The 18,720-nt window shown below is 43.3% G+C and overlaps 1 protein-coding gene across 6 annotated transcripts in view; it reads right to left on the bottom strand.

The window, feature by feature from the left end:
* Positions 1-18,720, bottom strand: part of Kyat3 (kynurenine aminotransferase 3) — a 42,823-nt gene that overhangs the window by 17,650 nt on the left and 6,453 nt on the right. For 5 of the 6 annotated variants that reach the window (XM_029474942.1, XM_021157231.2, XM_029474940.1 and 2 more), the window contains 6 exons: positions 9,210-9,268; positions 7,166-7,310; positions 4,407-4,556; positions 2,164-2,250; positions 1,579-1,704; positions 1,367-1,487 (listed from right to left, as the gene is read on the bottom strand). In XM_029474942.1, coding sequence (XP_029330802.1) covers positions 1,367-1,487; positions 1,579-1,704; positions 2,164-2,250; positions 4,407-4,556; positions 7,166-7,310; positions 9,210-9,265 — 685 coding nt within the window. In that variant the 5' untranslated portion in view covers positions 9,266-9,268. Of the gene's footprint in view, positions 1-1,366; positions 1,488-1,578; positions 1,705-2,163; positions 2,251-4,406; positions 4,557-7,165; positions 7,311-9,209; positions 9,269-14,313; positions 14,572-18,720 lie in introns of those variants that run through there. The other variant, XM_021157232.2, reaches the window with a different exon arrangement.

Raw genomic sequence — 18,720 nt, 5'->3', positions numbered from 1 at the left:
ATTTGGATGACTGTTAAAAAGTATACCCCTTCCTACACTGAATCTGATCATTAAGCCTGAAGATTAATAATGCAGATTAATCACTTATCTCCAGATGAAGTCGCCCCAGTGTCCTAGGGACACTTGGCTAAATCTTACAACACAGACTGAGGTCTGGGTAAGGCTAAAGCTTACAATACACACTGGATAAGTCATGGTGCGGCTTGGTAACAGAGACTGGAGTGGAGAAGCATCTGTGAGTGTTTCCTTCTCAGGCCAGCTGCTGAGATCAAGCTCTGTAGTTTATGCCTCTCTCTAGCTAGACTAGCCTTGAACTGGAGACCCTCCTACTTCAGACTCAGGAGTGGCGTGGTTTATAGGTGAGTGTCACCATGCTTGGCTGGAGTTTCCATTTCTTCACAGTCCCTATTCATCACCTAAGGTGGCAGAGACACATTTTGCTTCTGACCTTCACCCAAAACTGACTCTGACTTTATCTATCTATCTACCTACCTACCTACCTACCTATTTATTTATTTATTTGCAGTCACAGAACCAATTCCTTTTGCTGTAGTTCCCCAAGTATAATCATTGTCACTCTGGGGACAAGGCAATATATAGAATTTTGAAAAGACACCTTAGAGGTTTTCTTATGCATGATTTTTGTAAGCCATTGGCAGTAGCTGCCACTTATCTGATTTTGAAAATTACACATCACTTAACAAGAGGATCTAGTAAATGAATATTAATCACCAAGTCAAAAAAAAAAAACCCTCAAATGCATTTGCTGTGACAGTTTTGTTATAAAGCTATGAATATAACTTGGATTTAAAACTATTATGTTATGCATATGGTGTTTTTGTTTTTTGTTTTTTTTTTTTTTTGGCTTGACTGTGTCTGTGCACTAAAGTGCTGCAGTTGAGAGCTTGGATAATACTGTAGGATTTGGGTAAGATAGCTTAGTAGCAATGGCAAAATCCCGCTGAGGACAGAATAGCAATAGCTTGCCATTCTACAATTCCTTGCTGTTGTTTGGCAACTCATTCAGCACAAACAATCATGAACCTTTTCATGAAAAGTTCTGTGCCAGGCAGGGTCTACACACCGAGGAACAGCAGGATTCTTGTTAGGAAGCCAAAGACAGGCAAAAGACCTACTCTGCTGGTGTCCCGGCTTCGTAATATGATCTCAAGTCCTTTTCCTCACTTGAACATTTGTCCCTCCAGCTGAACTTTAATCCCTCAAGCATGATCCACCTAAACACTTCCTGTAAGTGTCGCACAGATGCCCATCACAGAGACTATTTTAAAGCTGGCCTGGGATCCTTTCTGATCAGTTGTTCCACATGTGACCAAAGACATTCCGACTCGAGACTCTTAATCGGTACCTATTTTTATGTGCGCATGTCCAGTATAGACAAGCCATTCATAAACCTCATCGCTGATGCACAGAGTGTCGTGCTTGACGCAAAGGTCAGCAATGACTTGCAGCTCCTGTCTGGTATACACCTGCACACATGAAAAGAAAGGGCACAGCCAGTTACTCTACACATGAGAGAGCAGCGACTCCCAGCCGGTGTGGGCAGAGAGGCTCGCTCACCTTGCCGAGGGGGTTGTGTGGAGTATTTAATATTATGGCTTTTGTTTTGGAACTGAATTTACTTTCCAGTTCTCGAGGATCGAATGTCCAGTCAGAGCTAGTCCACTTCATCCCGTCAGTAGGTTTCTAGGCATGAAGAATAAGATGTGATTTTTAACAAACTAATTCATGTTTGCTGTCTTACAGACAACCTAATAATGGAAAACGAAGATTTAAGACAGACCTGACATAGGCAATCGAATAAATGATTAACAAAGAAAACACACACACACACACACACACACACACACACACACACACACATAATTAGGCTCTAATTCAACCTCGAGAACCCAGAGGACCCAGGCCTTATGTACACACTGGTTAAAGGAAACAGTGAACTCCTTCAGCAAAACAGCTGTTGCTCTTTCCCACAAGCCAGTTGTAACTATAGGCAACAAGAGACAGTCCAAGACTGATGGAGGAGTCTATGAATCACCTTAGTTACTGTAGTCGTTATTTTCAAAAGACTTAGCTATGTCTTTAGTGACAAAGTAATTGATATTTTACGACATTCTTCAAGCCCATAGCTGACAGGGGACTTACAGATCTCAGGGGAATAAACACAGGCACTGCTCCGGCCATTCTCACCATGGGTTCATAACAGTCATAAAAAGGCACCATAATTATCACCTGAGATAAAAGCAAACAAGAACACAGGAAATCAGCCAGCAATTCTTCTCCGAGGCACTGTGCAAGTGATGGGATACAGCAATGAAAAGACAGGTCTGGTCTCTGTGGAGCCAATGCCTTAGTGCAGAAGGATATAAAGGCACCCAGCAAGTCAAAGCTGGAGTTCTTAGTCTTTCAGAAAACCTACAGATGGACTTACAGTGAGGACATTCCAAGTTGTCACATATTACAGGTTCACACACAGGTTTATCTGAGGCCTAGGCTGTTCCCAAACAGATGTTTTAACCCAAACCAGTAAGGACTTTTCTTTTTCTTTTTTTCTTTTTTTGGATTTCAAGTTACAAACTACAAGGTAGGATGTACTTGATATATCAGACAGTGATGGAAGTCAGATTTTGCGAATGACTCTTTACTTTGTAGAATGAAGTGCTAACTTAAAAACAGTGTCTTGAGAGTAAACATGTGGGGGATCAGGGGATCAGAGTGGATGCTGTTGTTCTTGTGTGATGCCCATAGCATACCCCCAGGTGTGTGGTATCTGTCACCTGCCTCTTTCCTAGTCTTTAGATCAGACTTCTTGACTCTCAAACTCTCCTCCAATCACCCTTGCTGCAGGTTCAGGTTGAGCAGCTGGTCTGATTTGCTGCATTCCTCCTCCCCCCACCCCCCCAGACCTGAACTAGGACATTTTTCTATGTTTTTTTCCCTTTATTTCTCTGTGGTGGTTTGAAGGAGACTAGCTCCACAGGCTCCTATATTCAAATGCTTGGTCCCCAGTTTGTGGAACTGTTTAGGAAGGATTAGGAGGTGTGGCCTTATTGGAGGAGGTGTGTCAGTGGGGTTTCAAAAGTCGACACCGTTCCACGTCTTCTCTGCCTCATGGTTGTTGTTTCCACATGAAAGCTCTCATCTACTGCTCTAGCATCATGACTGCCTGCCTGCTACCATGCTCCCAGCCATGTAGCACATCGTCTCTACCCACCTGCTAAAACTATAAGCAGGCTTCCAATTAAAAACCCTCTTTTGTACGTTGCCTTGGTTATGGTATTTGGCCAGATAAATAGAAAAGTAAGTAAGTCAGTACCCGTTCTCCCTTTCCTCCAAATAAGATCTTCTCTAGCCCTGACCTCTCAAGTTCTGGGATTATAGGTGTGTGCTACTACACTTGTCTAGCTTTCTACTTTTATATACATTTTGAACACACTTATTTGTTGTGTATATGCTCATATGTGCAGTGTGGTGCAGATGTGGGAGTCTGAGGACAAAGTGGTCAGCGTCGACTCTAATGCCATCACATGGGTTCTAGAGATCAAACTCAGGTTGTCCAGCTTTGCAGAAAATGGCTTTACCCAGTGAGCCACCTCGCCAGCCCATGCTTTTTTATCCTTTAAAAACCTAGCCCTATTTCATGAAATATGAAGTATAAGTCTAATTTTCACTCATGTTAATGTCTACCTGAGAGTTCACTGAATTTTACAATTATTTTTTTACCTAAGCATATATAAACAAGTGTTGCATTTGTATATATAGTTCTTCATTTTTAGATGATCAGTTGAATATATTCATATGGTTGCTACTCCTAGATAAAAGGATATAAACATTTCTATAAACATACACATGGACTAATGTTTTTATTGAACCTGTGTGTGGGGGAAGAGGGGCTGCATGCCAGCCACATAAAAGGTTAGTGGTTACCCTGGGCCAGAGAAGAACCTGTCTCAAAACAACCACAAGCAAACTAACAAGTAGCTAACTAATAACAGTACAAAGTGGACAAACCTGTTATAATATTTATAACAATAAATGAAAAGGATAAGAAAGCTCAGGAGCCTGAAAGGTATGAGTCCAACTTCTCTCACATCAAAGAGGCATGGGAAGGAACTGAGCGGAAGAATACACAACAGCGGCTAACTCTGGAAGAACACAGCCTTGGGAAGCACCCAAGTCTCTGGATGCTGGAAAGGTGCAACGTCTTTGTGTGTGCTATGGTTATGAGGTGGTTTAACCCACTCTACATTTAAGGCCAGCTAGCTTTACCGCACCATCATCACGTGACTTCAAAATGGATTGAAAGTGAAAAAGGCTCAAGATGAGGGACTGTTTCTAACAGGGGACAGACGGAAGCACGGGGGTCATGACAATGTTCATGCACTTACTTCATCTCCTGGGTCCACCAATCCTTGGATGGAGTTAAAGAGAGATCCATATGCCCCCACCGCCACAAGGATTTCTTCATTTGGATCAATTTGACGTTGATAAATCTTTCCATATAAGCAGGAGAGAGCTTTCACAAGTGCTGGATGACCCTGTTGTATTAAAGATTAGGACAAAACAAAATCCCACCTTGAAATTCTTTATGAAAACTACTTCTTTGAAGTAATGTAACTAGTTTTAAACTTGGGTTTAATACCTAGTATTATCCCCAAGTGTATATTTTGCCTACGCGTGTGTATGTGCACCAAATGAGTGGAGCTAGTAGAGGCCAGACGAGGGTGTCGATTCCCTGGACTTGACATCACATCACAGGTAGGTGCTTGGAATTGAACCCAGGTCAAGAGCATCAAGTGCTCTTAATCACCAAGTGGCTCCAGCCTCTAAATTTTTATCTACAACGTGGCAATAAACGAAAAGCTTTTGCATCTTGAGGGCTTCTCTATGAATGGTTATGAAAACTTGCTTCTGATGAAGAGTATTCACAGAAGAGAAGGTTTGCTAACACAGAATTTGTCCTGGGTTCAACTCATATTCTGAAATAGGCCATTCATACTTTAGCATGAATTTATTAACATGTAATAACTGCATAGGCGTAAGGGGCAGTGGTACCTCACCACAAGACCACAGTATATAGATAAAATCAGTAATTAGAATTTGCCTTTAACTTCTCTTGGAAGCTTCAAGCTTCTCTCTTCTATTATAGGTCTCCAAATATATAACAGGTTATTGTGAATAATTCCTACACGTACTTATTATAATCCCTGCCTGTGCTGCAGAAGATGAGAATTTTCCCTACCGTCTTGATGGGTCTCGATATCGGTTATTAATCTCCCGGTCTCTCTTCCCAGTTGTCCTTCCGAGCCTCTAGCAATGACTCTTCAACTCTCAACTACCCTTACATCTACATTTTACAGCTTTTACGTAGGAGACAAAATCCTCAGCACGACAAGTCCTTCTGGTCTGCCTCAGCGCTCCAGTTGACATGGTGTTGGCCGGTTCCACCCACTTTGCTGTGTGTGTCTGGTTCCCATCCTTTCCATGGCAGCAGAATAGTCTCCTGCAGAAGGTGCCATATTTTCTTCCATTCTTCTGTTGAGGGTCAGTCACCTAGACTAATCCAGTATCTTAGTTACACTGACCAGCACTTCAATAAAAATGGGGCAGGGTGTCTATGATATGCTGACTTTATTTCCTTTGGATATAAATCCAGATGTTTCTATACGTGTTGCTCCTTTAACTTTTTTTTTTACATTCATTTATTGTGTTTTGGGTATCCATGACACCTTGTACACCTGTGGCGGTTAGAGAACTACTGGAGAATTGTTTCTTTTCCTCCACCATGCACGCCCCAAGGATCCCACGCAGCTTTTCAGCCCTGACACCCACCTTCACCCACTGACCCAGTTTGCTGTTTCTGCTTCTGCTTCTTTTTGTGACAGGTGCACAGTAAAATCAAGAGCATAGGAGAGATTTTTTTTTCCTCTCCTTTCTTTGTTATGCTTTGCTTTTTAAACAATAACCATCTGGACTGGGATGAGGTGATTTCTTGTGGCGTTATTTACATTTCCCTCATGGTCAGTTGAGGCTAAGCACATTTGTCTATTTTTGCCATGGTTACCTGTGTTTTGGGAGCCTTATTAAAAAAAAAATCATATCCTATCCCAATATCTTGACTTTTTCCTTACATTGTCTGCTACAACTTCCATAGTTTCAGGTCTGAAATGGGGGCTTATAGACTGGTCAGTTAGTGAGTGTGATAGCTACTTGCATGTTCATTTGACACAGCTTGAGTCATTTGGGAGAGGGAACCTCAAGTAAGAAAATGCCTGCTCCCAGACTGCCTCCCAGACTAGCTTATCCACAAACCATGGTGCATTTTCTTGATTGGTGATTGATGTTCACTGTGGGCAGTGCCATCCCTGGGCTGTTAGTTCTGGGTATTACAAGAAAGCAGGGCTGGGCAAGCCCTGAGGAGCAAGCCAGTAAGCAACACTCATCTGTCCATGGCCTCTGCCTCAGCTCCTGCCTCCAGGTTCTTTCCTTGAGTTCCTTTCCTGGCTTCCCTGGATGATAGACTATACATTGTAAGACAAATATCAACCCTTTCCTCCAATTGCCATGGTATTTTGGCATAGCAATAGACATCTTAACGAAGACAATGAGACCATAAGATTCCCCCCACCCCCACCCCTCGCCACCATGACAATCTGGGTCAGGTCAGTCTTGCTGTTTCCCCTGTTCTCCCATCCCCATAGCAATGATTTGTGTGGACTGCTTGGACTTTCAAGTTCAAAGTTAACGTTAATCTACGAAATGTCTGGATACCTGGGCCTTTCAGCACAGAAGACAGAGTTATCGAGGAAATAAGTGTCTAGTTAGAGACAGGGTTCTTTAAGAAGCCAATGCTAAGGCTACACGAGTGTTAATGAGATAGCAAAGATGCTTTGAGAGAATATTTTTCCCTTTCCTTGATGTCCCGAGATCTCATTTTGGAACAGTAGTCAATGAATAGCCAAAATGGGACTGAAAAATTCCTGGAAATTACAGAAGACTCATCCTAAGAGAGCAATGGGCTCCCGAGTTTCCAGGTTAAGACAGTTGATCCTAGAAAGTCAATTTCCTTTAAGTTTAGACACAAACACCCCCCCCCCCACACACACACACAATATCGGTGTATCCCACATGGCCCTGATAGACTCACAAAGCCCCTTGTGTATTGATTCATGTTATCAGTCAATGCAGCCTTTGATAACTCTTCTTTTACGTATGGAGGAGGGGCTATATCTGGAAAGCCTTGTCCAAGGTTCACCACAGAAGGATCCGCAGCCAACTTAGTAAATTCAACCCTGATTCAAAACAAAACAAAACAAAACAAAACCACCACAAAGATTAGGAAGTACTATAATTACAGACTTAGCTTCAGTGTAATATGCTCTCATCATAGAATCAAAACCCAATGGGTTCCCAACAAAAATGTTACTACCCACAAGGTGAGTTTATCTAGCAAACAGTGAATGACCTAATAATCTCAACTTAGACATAACTTAGTCTTAGAGAAGCCAATTCAGAGACATTTATATTCTAGGGACATATCACACACACATATGCCACACCACCTCCAGTAGGATCTGTGTGACAAGTTCCACAGACTGAGGCGATTGACCTCAAAAGGGGAAGGCCTCCTGGAACCGGATGTGGAACTCTTTGCCAGAAAAAAAAAAAAAAAATTGAGCTGTAGTTCTCATGGCAATCTATCTGTTTTGTTTTCTCTTATTCCTTTTCTTATTTACATGTTCCTGGTAGCCTAAGCCAAGATCTAAAGTGAGAAAAATGGGTAAGAAACCATCGCTAGAGATGGGGCCACTAACATGACCTTATCCCTGGAGAAACCAACGCTTTACTTTCGAAATCATTTACAAAACTATTATGATAAAAACTTTCCCAACAATAAAATTTCATATGGCTACACGTGTGACATCAGAGGTTGGTTTTGGTATATGGTAAAGAAAGCCTTAATTAGAAAGAATTAAAATAGTTTAAATAGTGTAAAAAATCAGGCACTAGATATTAAATAATAATTGACATGGGGCTGGAGAGTTAGTTCAGTGGTTAAGAGCACTGACCGTTAAAGATTTATTAACCTGCTCCCAGAAATATGCCACTAGTCTTGGATGACAGCCCCCACTGAATACATCCTTTTAGAATTGCTATATTTTGAGATTTATAATGATGTTACCTGTTCTGTTTGCGATTTACTGAATACATAGTTTCAGAGTGGTAATGCTTGGATGATTTTTGTGCTTTACTGTGCCAAATGACTTTTGTTGGTATTTGTGATTGTTTCACTGGATATAGTTTCTAAGGGATGTAATGTTTGTTTCTTTAATGTATAAAATCCCCTGCTTGAGAGCTGCAAAATACACTCAGGTTCAAACTGCCTCTGCATTTGTTTGTCACCGCGGAATCCTTACCCACCTAGCTTCGAAGACCCTCATTCCAGGGACCCCCATACCCTACTGGGGTGGTCCATGGCACACATATACATTCCAGTATATGGTTATATGTATATGTGTGTATATATATGTGTATGCAATCATACATACATATGATATATACATACATACATATAAACATATGTGGGGAGCTGTTACTAATTTTTCTTGTTTTCGTTTTTTTTTTTGAGACAGGGTTTCATTGTGTAAAAGAGCCCTGGCTGTGCTAGAACGTGCTTTGTTAGATCAGGCTAGTCTTGAAGTCTCAGAGATCTGCCTACCTTTGCCTCCTGAGTGCTGGGATTAAAGGCATGAGCCACGATGCCATGTTTAATTTTTCTTATCAACTCTTAAAAGGAGAGCAAATAAGAAAAAATATAATCCCTGTAGTCCCCATAATCCCAGCACTGGGGATCCTGGGGCAAGAGGACAAAGAGTTTGAGGCCAGCCTGGGCCACATGCATAGCAAGTTCGCACTTCATGAAAAACAGAAAAGGAATCAGTTAGTTGTAAATTTCACAAAAGCACTAGTCAAACGTAGTTTTAGGTTTTCTCTACTGTATATTCAGTGCTAGCCCAGAGGGGTACACTTGCTAAATGAGTAAAGTGGCATAGGTATGAATGGCTAGCTTCCTCTGTTTAATTTTAATGGTGAATTAAATGGCTTCTTTATTGAACTGCAGGCGAAGTTAAGAATCCAACTTAAGGGCCCACGGGAAGCTTTACCACATACCCTCTGTCTAAGACACTCACCACACATTGTGGTCCAGGCCTTCGATTCGTTTGGCGTTTTTGAATTTCAAAGCCATTTTCTGAAAGATATAAAGTTTCTTTTAATTATTTGGTCAAAATTCAAAGAGGTCAGTAAACAATGGGCCACTCTGCCTTTTCCTGTTAGGCTGTAAACGCTAGCATGAGAGGAAGTTTTAGAGCCCCATGCAACATCCTGCAAACTTGTCCAGCCTGTCTCTACTGCTCCTCAGAATACTGTCCCGTGTGCAGCTCACATCTGTACACTCTCAGCCGAGGACAAGACTATCCCAGCAGGAAGGGCTAATCAATCTCACGGCATGAACCACACTCAAGAGTTCAATAATATCAGAGGAAAAAGTGTCGAGAGAATCTTGAACTATGCTCCATACGAAGCTTGCGGAACGTATTATGCATCTAGAATTCTATACAGAAGTCCCTTCTACGGCCTACAGGAAGAACTCAATAAATGGTTTTAAAAATCCTTAATAATGGGTTACAGATAATGATAGGTGACATTGGGAAGCAATGCTTATGTGCCCAGCACTGTTCTGTGTGCTTTACATAATTAATTTTGTTAACATTCATAACAGCCCTACGAAACCTTATGAATTCCACTTATTGAAATAACAAAGTTGAGGTACCATGAAGATGGAGAAAGCTTTTCACATCTGGTAAGTTCGTAATACCGTCTGAAACGAGCCCACGATCTGTCTCTACAGCACATTCTTACTTGTCTTCTACAGACTTTCACATACTGAGGCTTTCTACAAATATGGCTGGAAGTGGCTGCTACAAATATAGTCGTCATTCCCACCAGGTATACTCACACCAGCAAGTAAGCTAAGCCCGGAGTAGGAAAATGCTAGGAGCTATAGTAATCATACCACACATAACATTTCAGTTCTTTCGATTCAAAAGCTGCATTTGGACTCTCTCTCTCTCTCTCTGAAGTACTGAATTAGCTTTAAGTTCATTGTTAGCGGGCTGGTGGAAATAAGAAAAAGTGATTGACAGCAATTTTGCAAGGAATTTTATAATAGAATATTAAAGCAATTTTAATTCAATCTGGAAAAAAGATAGTGATAATGGTTATTAAATAGACCATTGTTCTCCTTCTATTTCCAATAACAATACCAAAGAAATAGCTTTCTCAGCTTCCTGTTGGTAATCTTTGAAATGCCACAGAAAAAAAAAATCACAAGCAAATTCTCTGGAGGCTAACACACTTCAGGAATAGCATTTTGATGAAGCCCCACCTGAACATAAGGCTACTCTAGAGAATACGATGATAAAACTCAAAAAACCCAGCAGGCCAGAGAAAGAGATTTTTAACACAGGCCTTTCCCTCTTTCTGAGACAATGCTGAGATCATAATGAGTCACTCAGCAAGGGACCAGAGATGCAAAGCAGATTCATTTTTATTATAAAGACGTCAGCAGGCCGATGGCTCAGTGGGTAAAGCCTGAGGAGTTGAGTTCAATCCCACACTCCCAGGTAGAAGTCGGGCTTGCACAGGGCTTGTGACTCCGAGACTGGGGGCCAGAGATAGGAAGACCTCAGGGGTTGCCCCGAGTCCAGCAGTCCACCTCAAACACTGAGCTTCAGATAGATCAACGGGAGACCATGCCTAAATATAATAAGGTAGAGAGCAACTGAGGTAGATAGACAGCCTTGACATTGGGCCTCCAGACTCCATTTATGGCTACTTGCATGGCTCCCACACCCATCGCTCCCCAACAAAGGAAAAGAAAAGAAAAAAAGAGAAAAGAACAGGATGGAGCGCAGTCGACAACACAGCCACAAAGTACAGCTGAGTGCCACATTTATTTAGTTGAGGTCAAAAGGCACATTTTGACTCACTTTTATCCAAAGTCTGTGTCTACGTCAGCCACTTCCCACAGCTGCCACTGCCTCCCCTCCATCACAGTTCTATGCCTCAACCACCCAACACTCAAATGATGCACGGTCTCTCTTACTCTGCATGTAGTCTGTCCTCTGCCCAAACCGTCTTTCTACGTCAGCATCCAGCCTCACTATATAGCAATGATTCTCAACCTTCGTAATACCAAGACCCACTCTTGAATTCTATGTTGAGAAATAAGGTTGTGCCAGGTTGCACTGAGTTTTGAATAGTTACGAACATAACAGCAACCATTTCTTTTGCCCGGAAAGCATCCATTGTCCCTTTTCTTGCAGGTGAGAGTACTTCTGTTAAGGAGGCATGCTCTGTACTCCATTCCGTCACTGGTCCTCACCAAACAGCCCTGCCCCTGCATTTGGCCAGCTCTGGTTCCATCTGCCACCTTTGATATTCAAGTTAGACTTTGTTTCCTGCCCTCCCTACATTCCAGGTCAGGTACTTCTATGTGCTCCTGTTAAATTCAATCTTCTCCATTATTTCATTCCTACCTTCCTTCACTTGTATGCCCTTAGAATATAAAATTACCGAGTGCTCTGCCATGTCAGTAAACTTTCTCAAGAAAGTAAGAACCAATAGCAATTGTGAGAGTTATCTCTAGGACTTGGCCATGCAGCGACGGGGTTAGGAAATCTGCAATGTGCAGAGTAGACAACAGGAGAGCCTGCATCACAGCTCAGATCTGAGGTCTCCGTTCTTATTTCCTAGGAGAGACACTTAATTTCTTTTCTCCAAAGACATCAACAGAACAGAGATCATCCATGCTAGGGCTGCTACTTAGCTTTCCTCAAACCCACCAACTGCATGTTAATTTCATCTAAAACCATCTTCACAGAATACCCACACTGGTATTTGAACAGGTATATGGGTACTTAAGGTATCTGTCAGACAAGTCAATACCATCAGAGACTATGATACAGCTCTATGCTGGACACATGGTGAGTTTTCAACAAATATATGATGAATGGAAAAGTTTATTCACATTATAGTGTCACTGAAGTTAGGCACTTATGTCAATCAGCTTAATTTATGCTTTGGTAATAAAAGAGCCTAACATTTTTTATCTATTTATCTATTGATCTGAGTGTGTGTGTGTGTGTAAGTCAGAGGATAACAGGGTGTTGGTCCTTGCTTTATCTGAGACAGAGCCTCGAGTTGGCTTCTATGTATCTCTCACTAGCTTCTAATTTTCTGGGGGAATTCTCCTGTCTCAGCCTCCCATCCTCCTAAACCAGGGCTGGGATGCATGCATGCTATCATACTCAGCTTTGTGTGGGTTTGGGGTTTGGAGTGTGTTGCGGTCTCTGCAGTCCTCGCCGCCCTTGGAGACAGGAACGACACAGACACCAAGACGGGTTCATGCAGCCTCCGCTTTACTTGCAGCTTCCTCCACAGCTCTTTTCTTACAGCTCTTTTACTTGGGGCACAGCTCTCTCCACTTACAGCTCTCTTCCCCTCAGGGCAAGGGCTATATTTATATAGTAGCGGCAACTGACCTCATCTTGCTCCACACCACCTCATCCAATCAGAATCACACACGCTCCAGGCATGAGCTCAGATTGGTCACAGATAGGCTGACAGATCCAACTTGGCAGGCAGCTTACACATGCAGTTTCACTGCGCATGTTCAGGCAAGGCAGTAAACATATGGGTTTCACTGGGCCTGGCAATGGGCCAGGGTGCCATCTTGGCCCATGCGGCGGCACCTGCTTCCTGCATCTCCCCATTTTAGTTTTATTAGTAGCCCTGGGATCAACATCTTAGGTTGCCCCCATCCATGCCACATCCTTACCCGTCATGGGAGTGACGAACTCACTTTCGCCATCCTGTCTTAGGTTGGTATGCGCACTTGAGGGTCTTACCCATGAATTGATTACTAATTCAGCATGTTGAGCCAACATTGGGGGGAGATGTTCATGCTTCCAAGGCTGCCATAGCCTGCACTAAGGCTCGTTTATCAGCCCTGTGCCGCTCACATATGTGCCATCCACCAAAGCATTCCTCCACACACAACAGTCATCAGGAGCACCCAAAAGGCCATCCCTCCCCAATTTTTTAAGAGTCCCACAGTTCCCTGGATGATCTCCAGCCATTGCTTTGCAGTTGCAATCTCCACATGGGTGTTGTTCATGGCAACAATCGATGCTCACAATTCCTTCATCTTTGTGTAGCAGCATCGCACCAATTGCATGCGACAGATTTGCAGCTCTGGAAAAATTCTGATACTGAACAGAATATTACACATATTCCTGACATATGAGTAATGCAGGAAGCAAATACTAACTGCTCCAACAACAGCTTGTGCAGATTGATAGGGAAATACACGAGCTTGGGGTTGATTTCCTTCAACATAAACTACTCCCACGCCGTTGGATCCATCAGTAAATACACTAACAGCACCTGAGATTGGCTCAGTTTGGGTAAATCTGGGGTATATCAGAGGATTTCTCGTGACAAACTGAAGCCAATTAGTGGAGGCAAGTACCTCAATCCATTTTACATCAGGTTGTTTACTAAAAGCTCCTAGTCCCACCTTTATACCCTTAAGAATTAGCTGGGCTACTCGGGACTCAACCTGAGTTAAGGCAAAGGCAGCCTGGACCCCATAAGTCAAAACTGACTCCTTCAATCTTTGTACAACCTTCCAATCCAGAGGTTCATGATACTGTTGCCCCTGTTGGTCCTGAAATACTGGGATGTGCCCTCGCAATGGTGGGCACATTTTTCCAGACTTTTGCATGAAGATTATGCTTTCCCCCTTTGTCTCCCTCATCTTTATAGGGGGGAGGAGAAGGCAATGGAGGGGCTGATGGTTCGGGTGGCCTACCACGCCTCAAACTCCAGCGGAACATCTAACTACAGATGACTACAGACGTCACTGTCGCCATTGCTGTCACTAGTAGACCCTTCAGAGCTAATTTCTTCTCTTTCTTATCTTTGGTTTGTTGTCTAAGCTGTTCAGGTTTTCGGTGGCTAGCCTGAGAAGCAATCTCCTTAGCTTCCTCAAGCACCACCGTTCCTTCCTCTATTTCAGCACTGTACTCTCCACTGGTGTCCCCTTAATGCTTCATCTCTATTTTCCTGGGAGCCTTACCTTCGTCTCTATTCCTGAGAACCTTAATGCTTTGTCCCCTTTTTTCCAGGGAACCTATCAGGCCTATGCTTTCTTTAGTTACCACTGCTTACCAAAATTATGAGTTCCCCGTACAGGCCACCACTTGTGGTCTCCGCAGTCCTCACCACCCTTGGAGACAGGAACGACACAGACACCAAGACGGGTTCATGCAGCTTCCACTTTACTTGCAGCTTCCTCCACAGCTTTTTTACTTACAGCTCTTTTACTTGGGGCACATCTCTCTCCACTTACAGCTATCTTCCCCTCAGGGCAAGGGTTATATTTATATAGTAGCGGCAACTGACCTCATCTTGCTCCACACCACCTCATCCAATCAGAATCACACACGCTCCAGGCATGAGCTCAGATTGGTCACAGATAGGCTGACAGATCCAACTTGGCAGGCAGCTTACACATGCAGTTTCACTGCGCATGTTCGGGCAAGGCAGTAAACATGTGGGTTTCACTGGGCCTGGCAATGGGCCAGGGTGCCATCTTGGCCCATGTGGCGGCACCCACTTCCCACAGGAGTGCATGTCCTCACACTTGTACGACAAATGCTTTAACCCCAATCTTCCTAGCCCCAGTACAGTAACTGAAAGCATAAGATTATAAAGGTTTTCCTTTCACTTATATTTCTTATGCACAGAACCTCAGCTGCTCCTCTGCTCTTTTTCACTGTCATCTTGAGACAAAATTCAGCCTCTACCAAAACATTACCTACTTTAAGACATATATATATATATATATATATATATATATATATATAAATAATCAGTTATTTCATGGCTGAGCCATGAAGTCGGGTTATGTAACTGCCCACTAGGGGAAGCAGTAAGTACTTTGGGAAACAACTAAATAAAGGCAGGATCAGACAGGTTGCTGTTATGGGTTGAATTTGGTGTGCCTCAATTACGTAGGTTGAGACCCTAACTCTTAATACTCAGAGTTTGGCTATAGAAATAGAATCCCTGGGGACTGGAGACATGGCTCAGTAGCTAAGAGCACTGGATGTCCTTCTAGAAGATGTGATCTAGTCCTAGCACCCACATGGAAGATTTTGTAACTCCAGTTCCAGAGATCTGACACCCTCTTCTGGGCAGTGTCGATGTATGTGATACATACACATGCATGCAGTCAAAACACTCAGATGCATAAAAAATTATAACAAAGATGTCTTAAAAAGAAGAAATAGGCTCATTGCATATGCCAGAGTTAAGATGAGGTCACTAGGGTGGGCTCACATCTGCTTTGATGTGAGCAAAACCAAACTAAACCTCCCATTGCGTAAGCACTTGCTTTGCTCACGCACCGGGGAAAATCAGTTGACTAGCGAGAAGTAGGTGAGAAGCCACTGGACATTCACAGAGGTCAGGTTGGAACGTTGCAGGTCCGGGGCCCAGTTACAGTTTCTCTCAGGTTATTTTCAGCCCCCTTGAGAGACTCAGTGTCTATTCTAATGTATTTATGGCTAATGTACAAAAATCCTTTGAATGGTATCATAGATCACTAGCTTTGCCAACCAAAAGGCTGAGTGTCACAGATTAGAAGAGAGACCCCCCCCCACACACACACGAGCATGCACACACCTTGCTTTAACCTCCCTACCTAATGTCTTCACCAACATATTTTAAAAGTGGCTTGATTTATGACTATCTTTGTTCATTACCTCAAAAGCTCCATCAGACTGTTAACACACCGGAACATGGAATTTGGGTGTACCCGTGCTCCTGAACAATGGCAACTCATATTTGGCCCCAGAATAAGCAATCATACCCTTCGGCGAGCACACCAAGGGCAGAGGGAAACAGTGGTTGTGTAAATCTTACTTCCTAGAGAGCAGCTAAAGGTCTGGTGGGAATTTTGAACACAGCCAAGCATGTGGAGTGCATTTGTTCATCAGTGAGTTTTCAGGTGTTGCATATTCACGAGCTGCTGTCTTATACAAAGTTGCTGACATCACACACTACTTAATCTTTCCTCAGCTTGAAGGGAACGGGTGCCTCTCTAGAGCTTCAACACACAGTGGTGAGCAAGTTTAGCAAAGATAAGGAAAAAACGTCAACAAAGCTAGTTCAAAAGATGAAAGGAATTACAACTCAGGCACCCAATACAGGAAGCTACAGCTGTACACATTTTAAGGACTTAACCCACAGGATTTAATGCTTGTAGGGTGGATGAGACAGGTACAGAAAAAGCCTCACAAACAAGGGGATGGAGCTGAGGGAAACGAGGCTGTCAAATCCAGACAGTATGAGTTAATCAAGTCTTTACCCAGCGCAGCCAAGGTGACTAGAGGGCAAGAAAGGCCTAAGATAGAAAAGGCAGAGCTGTATACAATTCTGTATTCTTCTAGAAGAACCCTGAATACTACACACACACACACACACACGCACACGCACACTATTGTATTTTTATTTTACTTATTTGTGTATATTTTGATGCCCCAGTGCCCCCAGTCATAGCACTTAGGACTCCTTATCACTAATAATACTTCATAATGTCTCTCGTTTTGTTTAAAACACACTGGAAATGCCATGCTATCTCCCAACCTATGCTATGGCTTCTTTTGTGAAGTACACAGCTGTCACTCGGGCTTCTGTGTAACCCGGCACTCTCAGGACTGCACTGGGACATTACCAAGGGCTGAGGCTTCCCCTGGCACATCGGATACCCTCAACAGCTCAAAGCTATCAGACCTCTTATTTGCATGAGTTGCAGACGAAATCTGCATGTAGTCTTTTGGTATAAAGGAGAATGATAAGAAGGTTGGCGCTTCTGTTGGAAGTGCAGAGGGGCGCTCCAGCACACAGGGAAGAGACCTCGAGCCCGCGGGTTTTATTTCATCTCTGTCCCCACCTACTCTACTTTCCTTCCCAAGACACAAAGTAACCTCCCCCACCCCGCCCCCAAATTCACTCTCATGGAGGGACATTAAGCCCCAGGAATCACCAGGGAAATGAAAACTAAAGTCAGGAGACATCATAATGAATCCATTAAGATGTCTGTAGACAGCAAGTGTTGCGGACAGGGATGGGGGCCACTGGCTACTGCTCAGGCCTCATGGGATGTAATGGGGTCCAGGCAGTTTGGGAAATGTTTTGGAAGTGACCTAAAAATTAAACACAATTTAAATATAGTTAAAAGTCAAGCAGACATCTCACTGCGAGGTGTTTACGAGAGAACGGAAAACCTCATCTAATAAATCAATGCACAGGGACCCTTCACACCGTTTATGCACAGAAATCTAAACCTAGGAAACAACCCAAAGCTTCTCAAAGGGGGAAAAGAAAAGGAAGCAACGGCCAAGCCACAACCTGAAGTAGCACTCAACAGCAAGGAGGGAGAAACCACCGACATGCTACACTTAAAATCATTGTATGTATATAAAAAAAACCCTCCTATAAAATACAAAATCGAACTAATCCTTAATGACAAAGAACAAATCAAAGGACTGGGTTATAGCTCAGTGGAGGACTGTTTGCTTTGCGTGTGCAGGCTCTGGGTTCAATTTACAGCTCCACAAGGTAAGGCATGAGCTACAGACAAAAACAAGGCCCGCTGTCGCGGGGTTACGGGGATGCTGTGTGATTGCTTGTGGCTGTTTTTTCATGGATCGTTTTCCAGCAAACGATCATTGAGTTGTCATTCTTCACTGTAGTTTGTTGGGTCTAGACTTGATTTGAAAAGGTTGTCAGGGTGTTCTGAGACCACTCCTCCTTTTTCTCTCTGGAAAGAACGTTCCTCAAGTAAAGATGAACAAACAGATAGGAGCTTCCCAGCTCCGTATTCAGGAAACCAGGTGGATTACTGCGTTTGGCCACTAGATGGCAGCACAAACACAGACTGCTCCTGCCATGATGGAAAAACTGAATGTAAAATTCAGCCGGACCTCTGAACTAAGATTTAAGGATGAGGCAATTACACCAGATGCCAAGGTCTGAGAATTTAACGGAAACCTCTAAGCAACACATACTCGGTTTCTCTATTTTATACACTATTATTTCTAAGCTGGGTTTCGTGGCTCTGTCCTGTATTCCCACAGTACTGGAGGCTGGAGATAAGGAATCATTACAAAGTTGAGGTCAGCCTGGTCTATATAGTGCCTGTCTCAAACTACAAATAAGCAGGCAGGCAGGCAGGCAGGCAGGCATGGTGATGCATACCTGTAATCCAAGAACTTGAGAGGCAGAGGCAGGAGGAAGCCAACCGGAGCTACCTAGCAAGCTCTAGGTCAGACTCGCTTACAGGAAACCCTGTCTGAAAAACCACACCAAACCAAACCAACCAGCCAAAAAAATGAACATTTTGAATGTGATGTGTTCAACTTCTCTTGACTGAACTCATGAGTGATCCTGACTCTCTGAGAGATGGTGTGTTAGAGGAAAATCTTACACATACCTCAACAGGAAGCCAGGCACGGGCCTCAGCACACCCTCCCAGGACCAGTCCTAGGAGCGCAGTGGGTGTGAGCTGCG

This window comes from Mus caroli, chromosome 3, assembly GCF_900094665.2.
Source record: "Mus caroli chromosome 3, CAROLI_EIJ_v1.1, whole genome shotgun sequence".
In the NCBI taxonomy this organism is placed as follows: Eukaryota; Metazoa; Chordata; class Mammalia; order Rodentia; family Muridae; genus Mus; species Mus caroli.
This window is presented reverse-complemented; position numbering and strand designations above follow the sequence as displayed.